The 12,484-nt window shown below is 52.8% G+C and overlaps 1 protein-coding gene across 6 annotated transcripts; it reads left to right on the top strand.

Annotated features, from left to right (window-relative positions):
* Positions 1-97: 97 nt before the first annotated feature.
* On the top strand, positions 98-11,449 carry Rad51ap1 (RAD51 associated protein 1). 6 transcript variants are annotated; one of them, XM_070006024.1, is made up of 10 exons: positions 98-187; positions 1,851-1,897; positions 3,036-3,177; positions 4,484-4,593; positions 5,181-5,267; positions 6,037-6,195; positions 7,364-7,519; positions 8,917-9,066; positions 10,914-11,092; positions 11,196-11,449. In XM_070006024.1, exons 1-9 carry the CDS (start codon positions 171-173, stop codon positions 11,048-11,050), a joined length of 1,005 nt encoding a protein of 334 aa, XP_069862125.1. In that variant the 5' UTR covers positions 98-170; the 3' UTR covers positions 11,051-11,092; positions 11,196-11,449. The 6 variants fall into 6 exon arrangements, with proteins under 6 accessions (XP_069862125.1, XP_069862123.1, XP_069862128.1 ...); XM_070006022.1 differs by having other exon boundaries at positions 10,914-11,449; XM_070006027.1 differs by lacking the exons at positions 10,914-11,092; positions 11,196-11,449 and adding an exon at positions 9,861-10,039.
* The last annotated feature ends 1,035 nt before the right edge of the window (positions 11,450-12,484 follow it).

Raw genomic sequence — 12,484 nt, 5'->3', positions numbered from 1 at the left:
CGCCGACTCGTTCTCAGGGCGCATGCGCCCGGCGCAGGCTGGTGCTGATTGGACGACGCGTGGTCCCGGGGGCGGGGACAGCGGCGTCCGCTTTTGGCGGGAGCCGAAACGGCCGCCCGCGGGCTGCGGGACCCGGGAGGCGGCGGCGGCGGCGCGTGTGTGCGGGCGCCATGGTGCGGCCCGTGCGGTGAGGCCTCGCGACGTCCCGCCGGGGGGGGCGGCGGCGTGCAGGGCGGCGTGCGGGCGACCCCGACGCGGGACGGGGGCGGGGGTGCGGCGCGGCGGGGCGGGGAGGGAGGGGATGGCGGGGAGGGGAGGGGGGAGGGGAGGGGGGAGGGACTGGGGGAGGGGAGGGGATGACGGGGAGGGGTGGGGCGGGGGAGGGGGACGGGAGAGGGGTGGGGCTGGGAAAGGGGAGGGAGGGGAGGGGATGACGGGGGAGGGGAGGAGGGAGGGGGAAGGTAGAGGAGGGGAGGGGGGTCAGGGGAAGGGAGGGGAAGGGATGACGGGGGAGGGGTGGGACTGGGGGAGGGGAGGGGTGAGGGTAGAGGAGGGGAAGGGTAGAGGAGGGGAGGAGGGTTAGGGGAGGGGAGGGGATGACGGGTGAGGGGTGGGGCTGGGGGAGGGGAGGGGTGAGGGTAGAGGAGGGGAAGGGTAGAGGAGGGGAGGAGGGTTAGGGGAGGGGAGGGGATGACGGGTGAAGGGGTGGGGTTGTGGGAGGGGAGTGGGGGTGAGGGGAGGGTGGTGAGGGGAGGGGAAGGGATGACGGGTGAGGGGTGGGGCTGGGGGAGGGGAGGGGTGAGGGTAGAGGAGGGGGAGGGTAGAGGAGGAGAGCGGGGTAAGGGGAGGTGAAGGGTGAGGGGGCGATGTGGGGGATGACAGGGGTGAGGGGGTGGGGGTGGAGGAGGGGGATGCAGGAAGGTGAAGGGTGAGGGGGCGATGTGGGGGATAACAGGAGTAAGGGGGTGGGGTAAGGGGAGGGGAAGTGGGGGATGACAGGGGTGAGGGGTGGGGGTGGAGGAGGGGAGCAGGGGTAAGGGGAGGGGTGGGGGTGGAGGAGGGGGATGCGGGAAGGTGAAGGGTGAGGTGGCCAAGGTGGAGGATGGGGATGATGGGTGTGGTAGGCGTTCGGGTTTGGTAGAGGGTCCCCAGCCAGAGCAGCCAGGAGCTCAGAATTCCCCGCCCCCCCCCATCCTAGCTCCCCCTCCTCTGCCTCTCCTCCTTGCATTTACTCCTGTTCCAGTGAAAACCCTGTCTGGGGTTGACCTTTGAGGTGCCTGCAACACTATTTCAGGGGTGGGAAAAAAGTCATTTACCATCTTACTCTCCATTCTGTTAGACAGAAATAAAAGTATTTGCAGTTGCCAGGCACTGGTTGCTCACTCCTATTATCCTAGCTACTCAGGAGGCTGAGGTCTGAGGATCTCTGTTTGAAGCCAGCCCGGGCAGGAACATCTGTGAAACTCCTATCTCCAATGAACCACCAGAAAACTGGAAGTGGCGCTGTGGTTCAAGTGGTAGAGCGCTTGCCTTGAGCTGAAGAGCTGAGGGACAGCGCCCAGGCCCAGAGTTCAGACCCCATGACGGAAAAAAATAAAATAGCCAATAGCTAAAAGCCTATAAATTGTAACTAATTAATTAGCGAGATTTTCTTTCCTTTGGGAGTTATCTGGATTCATAGTTTTCTGTATTGGAAAAAGTGTAATTTAGTTTTCTAATTACTGCCAAGTCCCTGCTGTAAATTCAGGTCATCTTTTCGATTTACACACTTTCAGGTGTTTTGCTTTATTCATGATGACTGTAAGAAATTGACATTTCTGCTTAATAAAAAATCTCTCTCTTGGCCATAGAATTAAGAAACCTGTTAATTACTCACAGATGGACTCCGACAGTGATGGTAAGTAGAGATTTGTGTTTGTGGCAATGGTACTGAGATTTGAACTCAGGGCCCCATGCTTGCTAGGCAAAAGCTTTTTTTCCACCTAAAGGATTTGGAAATTTTGGAATTTGGGAATCTATTTCCTCAGAATTTATCTGACAGATAAAAGTTCAGGTATTAAACAAGTTCCCTAACTCCTTGTAGACCTGTGAAAAATTAGGACCTTGAAGACAGTTAGATCTAAGCTATGTTACACTATTTGTTACTTGTCTTGGCTGTTAAAAGAACTTGGATCAAAAAGTCTTAGAATCAGCTGGGCACTGGTGGCTAATGCCCACCCTCCTAGCTACTCAGGAGGCTGAGATCTGAGGATCAAGGTTCGAAGCCAGCTTTGGCAGGAAAGCCCATGAGACTCTTTGTCTCCTGTTAATACCCAGAAAGCTGGAAGTGGAGTTGTAGCTCAAATGGTAGAGTACCAGCCATGAGCACAAAAAGCCCAGAAACAGTGTCCAGGCACTGAGTTCAAGCCCCAGCGTAGACACACACACACACACACACACACACACACACACACACACACACACACACACACACACACACACACACACACACACACACACACACACACACACACACACACACACACACACACACACACACACACAATCTGAGAAGCATCATTATTAGGATTATTCTTCCCCATATCTTAATTCAGTCCAGGGCCTCACACATAGCTAAGCAAATAATCTGCCACTGAGATATTCCCCTTAGTCCAGAAACAGGTTTTTTTACTTCTCCTTTTGCTGGTTAGTTGGCAGTGGAGTCTCACAGGCTTTTCTGCCCAGGCTGGCTCTGCTTCCACTCTCAAATGTCAGTCTCTTGAGTAGCTAGGATTACAGGTGTGAGCTACCTACTGGTACCTGGCTGTATTTGTAGTTTTTAGGGAGCTCGTCTTTGATGCATTGGTATTTTAAAAGTAAAGGCCAGCAAAGAGGAGTTGAAATGGATGAGTGAAAATAGACAAACCATGCCAATAATGGTGGTTAAACCAGAAATGACACAACTTGCTAACCTGGGAAACTCAAAACACACCAATAAATTGCAGCTGCCAAAGAAGTCATTCTGTTTCTCTTGCTTTTAACTTGCACATCAATAGATGATTTTATGCCTACTTCTGTACCATTAAACAAGAAATCCCGAGCAAGATTAAAGGAGCCCACACAAGAGAGCCCGAAAGCTAAGTTGAAGAATCTCCAGAAAGAAAGCATCCCACTGCAAGAGAAAACCCCTAAGAAAAGGTGAGAGGTAAGACGCGCAAACAAATAGCTATTGATGTGTTCTCTGAGGACACTCTTACAAGCTACTGGTTGACCTTAGAACATGAACAGAGTCCTGCTCTCATCCAGAAGAACAGAGTGAAGAACAGGGATACAACGTAAAACTGACCCAGAAAAGACATCCACAAACTTAAGAGCAAATCTCCATTTAAATAAAGACTTATTGCTCCTGCCTTTGCAGTCTCAGACTTTACGAAACTGCTGGGGTAAAAATTCCACTTGCAGTCTGGCACCAGTGGCTCATGCCTGTTACATCAGCCAGGACAGGCTGATCGCTGTTTAAACACGTGTGTGGTGCTCTGAAAAGCGAACAGAAGACACACCCATGTTCTCTGCTGTGTATTCACCAGGGCCAGGTCCCGGAAACAGCCCAGACTCCCCACCACAGAGGCGTGGATCCAGAAACCGGGGTACCTCTACACGATGGAATTTGACACAGCCATTAGAGTAATAATATGTCATTTGTAGGGAAGTGGAGAGACCCAGAACAAATCATGCTAAGTGAGGTTAGCCAGGCTCAGAGACACAAATGGTGCCATGTTCTTTCTCCTGTGCAAGAGCTAAATGTAAAATACACCAGGACATGGGGCTGGGAAGGTGGCTCAGTGGTACAATGCTTGCCTCGCATGCATAAGGCCCTGGGTTCAATTCCTGAGCATCACAGAAACAGAAAAAGCCAGAAGTGGCGCTGTGGCTCAAGTGGTAGAGCACTAGCCTTGAACTGAAGGGCTGAGGGACAGCGTCCAGGCCCAGAGTTCAGCTCCACAACTGACCAAAAAATGTGTGTGTGTGCGTGCGCGTGCGTGTGTGCGTGCGCGTGTATACCAGGACGTGATAAATGATATAGGACTCTAGGCATTCCCACGGAGAACGCTCTTAAGAGAGGATCACAAAGGCACCGTGCCTGTGTGCCTCTGATCATATGTCTATCCAGGTGAACTCCAGGGAATGGAAGCAAAGTTTTTTTCCTTTGTAGCTGTTTTTGTTTCCTTTTTGTCTTGTTTGTTCATTTATCTGTCCTTGGGGGGACACAGAAATGGAGGCACAAAGGATGCACAAATGTAGCTGTAGTCCTCACTGGACACGAGGTGGAGAATGAACTCTACAACTTGTGGGTGGGAAAAACCGACAGAGAGCCAGGGGAGGGGGGACAGGGTCCACAAAGAAATGCGATCATTGCCTGTCTCCTTTATCATCTCAATAGCCTGCTGTTCCCTGACACTGGTCCCTGGGAAGTCTCATCGTGTGCGGGGCTTGTGTTTTGTAGGGTGCCTTTGGATGACAAGATCTTCCAGAGAGGCCTGGAAGCTGCTCTGGCATTGTCAGCGAAGCAACTTCCAACGGTCAACGGTGATGTGCCGGCATCCAGAGGCCAAAGTAACTCTGCTTTCTGTGCATTGGTCTCTGTGTCCGTGGTTGTTTGTTTGGAAGGGCCCTCACAGGGGAAAGAACACAGTTTGGGACTCCGGAGAGAGCCGAGTTGAGCGGTGCATTTGGGTAGAATTCCTCACTCCGCCATCTTGGTGTCATACAACACCTATCTCTGTTTACCACCCATAATAAGCGGAGTGTGTGGCCTGTGAGCCTGGCCTGACCAGATGCCCTGCACGGCCCTGTCAACCCACTTCCGGCTCTCTGGTCCCGAGCAGCTGTGCATTTGCCCTCACAGACTTAACAGTTCATACTTAGTGACTGTTTCCAGGAGTTCAGAGATTGTTAAGCTATTTCCGTGGGAGATCAGCAGGTCATCTCCCATCTCTGTGTTAAAGATGAGCCCAGTGAGTCTTCCAAGTCTGCATCTGCACTGCAGGCGGGTTTGAATTCAGAGCCCAAAGTCCTAATAAATCTCACCTTTCCAGGTACCATCTCTGTTAGTTGGGGTGCAGAATCCTTTCTGGGGGACGCAGCCTGAGTCTGCTCAATTAGAGTGTGTCTGAGTTTTCTTCCTTATCCCTTATATTTAGGTGTTGAAAAACATGGCGGCAGTGAAGCGGAAACGATGCGTGAGTCTCCCATCCTCTCTGGTTGCTGCGTAGCCAGTGACTCTTCAGGTAAGTTTCTCATCTTCTAATAGTTCCTCATTCACAGTGCTGTTCTAGTCACTTTTGTTTAGATTTTTGATTACAGAGCTAGAGCCAGCCAAAGTCTTCCACTCTGCCCAGCCTCCCTGTCCTTCAGCCTCCTCCTCCCTTTCAATGTTTAGTCTTGTCAGTCTGACTGCACACCTACTTCTTTCCCTGCTGGAGGGAACTAATTACCCAGGACCTCTAGACTATGACCCTTGACTCTTCTGGTCTGTGTCACCTGACCACTAAAATAAGGGATGGCATCTGGGCACTGGTGGCTCCCGCCTGTCATCCTAGCTACTCAGGAGGCTGAGACCCGAGGATCAGGGTTCACACTCAGTTCAAGTAGGGAAGTCCATGAGACTCTTATCTCCAATGAACCACCAGAAAACCAGCAATGGCGCCATGGCTCAAGTGGTAGAGCATTAGCCTTGAGCAAAAAAACAAACCAAAACAGCGCTGAGGCCCTGAGTTCAAGGCCCATGACCGACAGAAAAAAAGGATAGCCATCCTCCTAGTTCCATCTTGAAATTTCTTGGGGGGAAAAACTGTCCCTTGGGGTTCTGGACTTATCCTTAAAACTACTGCCAGGGGGGTGGGGATGGGGGGGGCTGTGAGGGCCCCGCTGGACTGGGGAGTACGTTAGGAGTAGGGAGGGGGGACCCCGGAAGGGAGAAGCAGCAGAGCCATAGAGCCTTCTTGAAATCTTAGCTGTTACAAAGCGCTTTCTCTTGCTGTTGGGCGCGCCGTGAAGACCTGGACAGGACCGCGGGGGAAGGTGATGGCGATGCACCCGGTGTCCGAGGGAAGAGAAAAGCGGTGTGCGCAGCTGCGGCTCAGCAGAGGAAGGTTCTCGAGGAAGGCAGCAGCGGCGACAGCCCCGAGGCCGCCTCCGGCTCAGACGGCCCCGCTGGTGAGTCAGATCTGCTGCAGGACTAACGCCCCCCAGAATTCCATCCTGCTGGGGCGGGGGGGGGGGGGGGCGCATCTACAGGAAGAACTCGGCACCTAGTGCTGGCCGGCCTCTTCCGTCCTCCTGCAGCTACTTCCGGGCAGCCTCACTGAGCTGATGGACGGCCTCCAGGTGACTCACTGTTTTTGCCTTTCCATCGATCCAGAGGCCATTTTAGCCCCGTAGTTTGTCTAAATGCTGCTTGTCCAACGCATGGCCCAAAGGCTTCCTCCCAGAGCCCAGCATCTGCACAGAGCTCTGCCCCAGGTCCACATTTGTTGGGGAGCAGCCCGTACCATGCAGACCAGAGCGTGGCGGGGCAGGTGTCTCCTGGGAGTCGGATCTGGGGTTGTCAGTGCACTGCTGGCAGATGGCTCCTCTCTCCTCCGTCAGGTCATGTGACTAAGGATCATGTGACATTGGGTTAGCATACAGGTCATCCCCTTGAAAGACACCTGATGATTCTTCTCTGGCGTCTCAGTAAAAATGGTAAAATTCCAAGTAAGGATCACTGAAGGGAAATTCTAGGGCTGGGAATAAGAGCATTATATATGTATCTCTGTATATGTATCTAGCTAGCTAGCTAGTTACATACATACCTGTATATCCCATACTTAGCATATGTGTATAGATATTTAGCCTGTAGCAGCCTTGTGAGGTAGGCCTTATGGTTACAATCATTTTCTTTTCTTTTTGTTTGTGCTGGTACTGGAGCTTGAACTCAGAACCTTGTGCTCTCACTTGGAGCTTTTTGCTCAAGGTTGGCCCTGTAGCCCATGAGCCACACAACTACTTTCGGCTTTTTGCTGGTTCATGGGAGATCAGCGTCTCACAGCCTTCTCTGCCCAGGCTGGCTTCAAACTGTGATCCTCAGATCTCAGCCTCCTGAGTAGTTAGGATGACTGACAGGAGCCACCAGCACCTGGTAGTTACCTCCATTTTCTAGATGGGGAAATCGAGGCACCGTGAGGCCAGCAGCATGGAGGTGGAAAGCCAGGATTCAAAGCCAGACACCCTCCATTCACACTGGGGCACAGAGATGTGGGCGGAGCTGGTGGCTGGGAGGAGCCCAGGGGACGGAAGTCCCGCCCTTTAGAACAAAGACAGCCCACGTGGCCTTTCATTTCAGGAGAAGAGGGCGAGGATTCTGATTTCAGTCAGAGCGAAGACACCGGCGAAGACTTCACTGTGACCAAAAGTAAAGTCAAGGCAATGAAAGAAATGAAAGTAAAACCCCCACCAGAGAAGAAAGAGAAGAAAACAAAACCCAAATGCAGTACGTTGGGTAAGCTTGCAAATCGCTTCCATTGTAAGTGGAATGCCTTCTGTGTGTTTGCTGCGCTTGCTTGGTCTCCACCTTTGTCCTTTCTAACATCTGGCTGCGTAGCACACCTGTATTTCACCAGGGGAAGGCTGAGTCTCTGACAGGCAGATTCGTGACGGTTCAAAGCCTCAGGTCTGCTAATAAGAGGCTGAAGGGGGGACCCACGTTTGTCCAGTCTGAGAGTTTGCTCACTCTCCTGGTCCACTTTTTCTCTGGACAGTTAAGCAGAGAAACTTGAAAGTTCTTGCTTTGCTTCTTAACCTGATCTCTGAGTGGAGAACTCTTCTGCAATATGTCTAAGACATTTCCAGAAGAAATCCAAGTAAAAAAAGTCTTTTCTTGTGCTAGTCCTGGGGCTTGATCTCAGGGCCTTGGTGCTGTCCCTGAGCTGTTTTACTCGGAGCTGGTGCTCTTATCACTTGAGCCACAGCCCCACTTCTGGCTTTTTGGTGGTGTATTGGAGATCAGAGTCTCCCGGACTTTCCTGTCCAGACTGACTTTGAACCGCGATCCTCAGATCTCAGCCTCCTGGGTAGCTGGGATGACGGGCAGGAGCCACTTTTGCCCAGATTTCTTATACATCATGTTAGCCCTTTGGATTCCAGAGTAACCATGAGCTGAAAGTGGGCTTCTATTCTACCTCTCTTTTTCCCCCTCACTCCAAGAAAAGAACCCGAACTGCTCCCCTTCTCCCGTTCATTCTCTGAGACCTGTGTCATCGGCAGCTCGTCTGTGACTGAACCTGGCCGTGTCCGAGTGAACACCTCTGCCGTCGTATTTCTGAAGCAGATCTCCCAAGGCATCTGCCCTTGTTGGCATGGTGACTTTTGAGACAAAGTTCTGCTGTGCTGCCCAGCCTGGCCTCAGACTCCTGATCCTCCTCGGCCCAGCCCTCACTTCGGCGAAAACTTCGCCCAAGGCCTCAGATCCCTTTCTGAGTGTTTGTTTCCCACCTGTGTGGCTCTGAGGGCTTGGACCCTGCTCCCGTGTCCCTTCTAGATGGGCCAGACCTCCCCACTTCCTTCCCTGTCGTATCGTGGTTTCTGATCTCTCCATTTCCGTAGCTGTCAGTAGGGGGCAGTAATCTCTGGGTCAGGGTTGTGGTAAGGAGGTTGCCTGGCATATAAATGTTCCCAGAAGACAGCACACCTAGCTGGGGGCACCTTCTCTGTAATCCCAGTGCCGGGGAGGCTGGCACAGGAGGATCGTGAGTGGAGGTCAGCCTGGGCTACATGAGCAGCTGGGATTCTAGTCGTGAGCCACCGGCGCTGATTGAACTTTTGTAGTTTTTGTTCACGTACGCTACGTTTGAACTTTCATCATCCTATCTGACACACTTTTCTACTTTTCCACATAAGGGACTCCAGTGGCCTCGTCTCCAGCTGCTGTCAAATTGGAATCGCAGCCCTCACCCAGCAAGGTTGCGCTTTCTTCCAAGGCTCCTAGAACACCAGCACAAAGATGCAGCCCTGCAGCCGAAAGCAAGAGACCCACGTGGGTCCCCCCAGGTAGGGCCTCCCTAGCCAGCTCCAGCTTGCCACGCATGCGCCCACGTCAGTCCCATATGCCAGGTCAGCACATGTTGTGGGAGACTCATGTTCTCTGTTACTCATCCTGGGCTCGTTTGCCAACCATGGTGTGGATGGTGCAGATCATTGGATTTTTGTTTTATTTATTTTTATTCATTTTTTTTGGTGGTGGGGCTTGAACTGGGGGCCCGAACGCTGTCCCTGAGCAATTTTGCTCAAGGCCACGCTCTACAACTTTGAGCCACAGAACTTCCAGTTTTCTGGTGGTTCATTGGAGGTGAGAATCTCAGACTTTTCCCACCCAGATGGGCTTTGAACCGTGATGCTCAGATCTCAGCCTCCTGAGTAGCTGGGACGACAGGCGGGAGCCACCAGCGCCTAGCTTCTCTTTTCTTTTTAGTTCCTTACACATCCCGTTGATTGGATTCGCTGAATCTGTGTACCTTCCCATCTGATACGTTTTCCTTCACATCTTCTCTTTTCCTGAGCCCTTCATGAAGCTTCCTGAAGTTCACATCTTTAGACTAGCCTTTTTCTGATTGGCCTCCACCTTGAGTGATCGCTAGGGATCGGCACTGGGTAGCAACTGTTCATCTAACTTGTCTGTATTCACAGACATCAGCTGTTGAGTCCTTTCTGATTTCAGAGTCGTAGGCCTTTTGATGAGGACATAAAAGGCTTTAGAGAAGCAGAAGGGGATGGTTAGTGACTGACGTCAGTGCACCATACATAGCACAGCAATCTGATCCTTAGTTCATTCCTTGTGAGCATAGCACCTCTTCCCTGGAGGAAAGAGAAACGATGGTGATTTGATAAAGACGCCTCAGGCTCGTCAGCTGACATGCCGAACGGAAACAGAAACGACACAATCACTATGGAAGTTGAAGAATCACTATGGAAGTCAGAAAGATGGAAGGGCCCTGCAGGGGCGGCCGGCTGGTGTCAGAATGCATGTGGTGTTTACAGCGTTCCCATGCGGCTGGGGGGGGGGGGGCTGATATCCCTGGGGACCCAGACCCTGGGACAGACAGTGGGACAGCGTGGGCCCGTGGTAGACTGGGCCTTTTGCCTCTTAAAGTCAAGGAGCTGAGTTTCTCCAGTCCGTGGACCGCCCTGGCTTGGAGCCAGCAGGGCGTCTAATTTTGGCATTTTGTACTTTGGTTTTTCAGATTAAAGATGCTCAGCCTGTGATCTGCTCTCTCTCTCTTCCTCTCTCTCTTTTCGTGTGGTGGTACTAGGGCTTGAACTCAGGGCTTGAGCCCTGCTCCTTAGCTTTTTCTTTTTCTCTTATTTTTTTGTCATGGGGTTTGAACTCTGGGCCTGGGTACTGTCCCTGAGCTCTCCTGCTCAAGGCTAGCGCTCTACCACTTTGAACCACAGCGCCACTTCCGATTTTCTGGAAGTTAATTGGAGATAAGAGTCTGCACTTTCCTGCCTGGGCTGGCTTTGAACTGTGATCCTTGGATCTCAGCCTCCTCAGTAGCTAGGATGGCAGATGCGAGCCACTGGTGCCTGGCTTCCCCGAACTTTTTCACTCAAGGCTTGTGTTCTACTATTTGAGCCACGGCTCCACTTCCGGCTTTTTGCTGGTTAATTGAGGACTTTCCTGCCCAGGCTGCCTTTGAACTGCGATCCTCCGACCTCAGCCTCCTGAGCTGCTAGGATGATAGGCCTGAGCCACCAGGGCCCGGCATTGGTCTCCATCGTCCAGTCCTTGTCTTTTCTTCTGCTCTTGCTTCGTGTTTGGTGAATTCTGGGAAGCAGAGCCATGCTTCGGCTCCTCCTGCTTTTCTGTGATTAGCAATTCATGGTGTGCTCTCTTTCAGCCCCGTCTGGAAACAGCAGCAGCCGGGTGGCCGGAGGCTCTGCTCCGCCCCCTAGTCACAGTCTCCGCCTTGGCCTGTCCCGATTGGCCCGCGTGAAGCCTCTGCACCCCAGCGCCACCAGCAGCCACCCGTGGTAGCAGCCAAACGCTGCCCGCAGCTCTTGAATGTACTTGCATTTGGTGCGTGTTTATGGTTGAAGGTGGATGGTGGCCAGGAATCCCGCCATGCCTCGAAAACAGTGTCCCCCGTGAGTCTGTGAGTGTCCCCTGTTTTCTCCACCAGGAGGAGGTTTTCTTAGGCGAAGCGCTCAGCAGGGCCTTCCCAGTCTGCGCGGTGCATCTCCGGGAGCGATTCCTGGCATCAGTAGGGGTGCTTCGAAGCCCCCCTACCCGGTTTCCCTCAAGGGTCTTTTGTACTTGAGCCAGATCTTCCCCTAGGGAGAATTCCGAATGCTGAAAACGACATCGAAATGTCCAGAGCGCGCGGAGTGGAGAGGGCCCGTTTTAGGAACTCTTCACTGTCAAAACCGTGAATAAATGTGGGAAAGTTCAATAGCATCGCACCCACGTGTCCTACTGTACGGGTCACAGCAGCCACGTGAGACTGCGAGGAGGACTCCTGGCTCGTGGCCAGCCCGGGCTCGGGACCTGCCTTGCCCTGTCCCCGCTGGCCCGAGCTGTTCTTTAAAGAGGTGGGGGCCCTGGTGTGGCGGGAGACGCGACTCCAGGAGGCTTAGATCGGAATTGGTCGCGACTCAGAACACCAAGGCGTCCTTTATATTTATGGTGAGAATTTTAACCTCCACCTGTGCCCGTGTGTGTGTGTGTGTGTGTCTGTCTGTCTGTCTGTCTGTCTGCGTGCACGTGCTGGTACTGGGGCTTGCACTCAAGACCTGGCTTTTTCACTCGACCACCTGAGCCACGCCTCCTCCTCTGGCTTTTTGCTCTACCATCTGAGCCGCAGCTTCACTTGGGCTTTTCAGTTTGAATTTTAATTTTATGGCAAAGATGGCGTACGGAGGGGTTACAGTTACGTAAGTGAAGCCGCGCGTGTATTTCTTGCCAAACCTCCTCCCTCGTTTTCTCCCCACCCCCAGTTCCCCCTCCCCCATGTTGTTTTTTGTTTTTGTTTTTGTTTTCTGGGCGGTTGATTGGATATGAGTCTTTGAGACTTTTTCTGCCCGGGCTGGCTTTGAACCACGATCCTTCGATCTCAACCTCCTGAGAATCTAAGATTCCAGGCACCAGCCACCAGCGCCCTGAAACACACTCTCAAGTTTCCTTCTTCTCCCCTAATGCCTCACTCGCACATTGTTTTTTCCCCCCTGAGCTGGGGTTGGTTTCCCGCCGCTCCCTCCACTGGTCACTCAGGGACAAGAAAGAGCGGGAGGAGGAAAGGCCCCGGGTGTTTTTAGGCTGATGGGAAGGGTGGTTGGGACTGAAGCGGGCCTCAGAGCACTCATCTCTGGAGTCACAAAAAGGGTGAGATATGTTACCACAGCAACGGAAGGAGGAGGGCGTGGCCCCGCCCTCCCCAGGCAGGTGGCTCCCCCTCCCTCGCTCCTGGAGCAG

Source organism: Dipodomys merriami, unplaced genomic scaffold (genome assembly GCF_024711535.1).
Source record: "Dipodomys merriami isolate MVZ:Mamm:240054 unplaced genomic scaffold, mDipMer1.0.p SCAF_691, whole genome shotgun sequence".
NCBI lineage: Eukaryota > Metazoa > Chordata > Mammalia > Rodentia > Heteromyidae > Dipodomys > Dipodomys merriami.
Note: the sequence above shows the minus strand (reverse complement) of the source record. Positions and strands in the feature narration are given on the sequence as shown.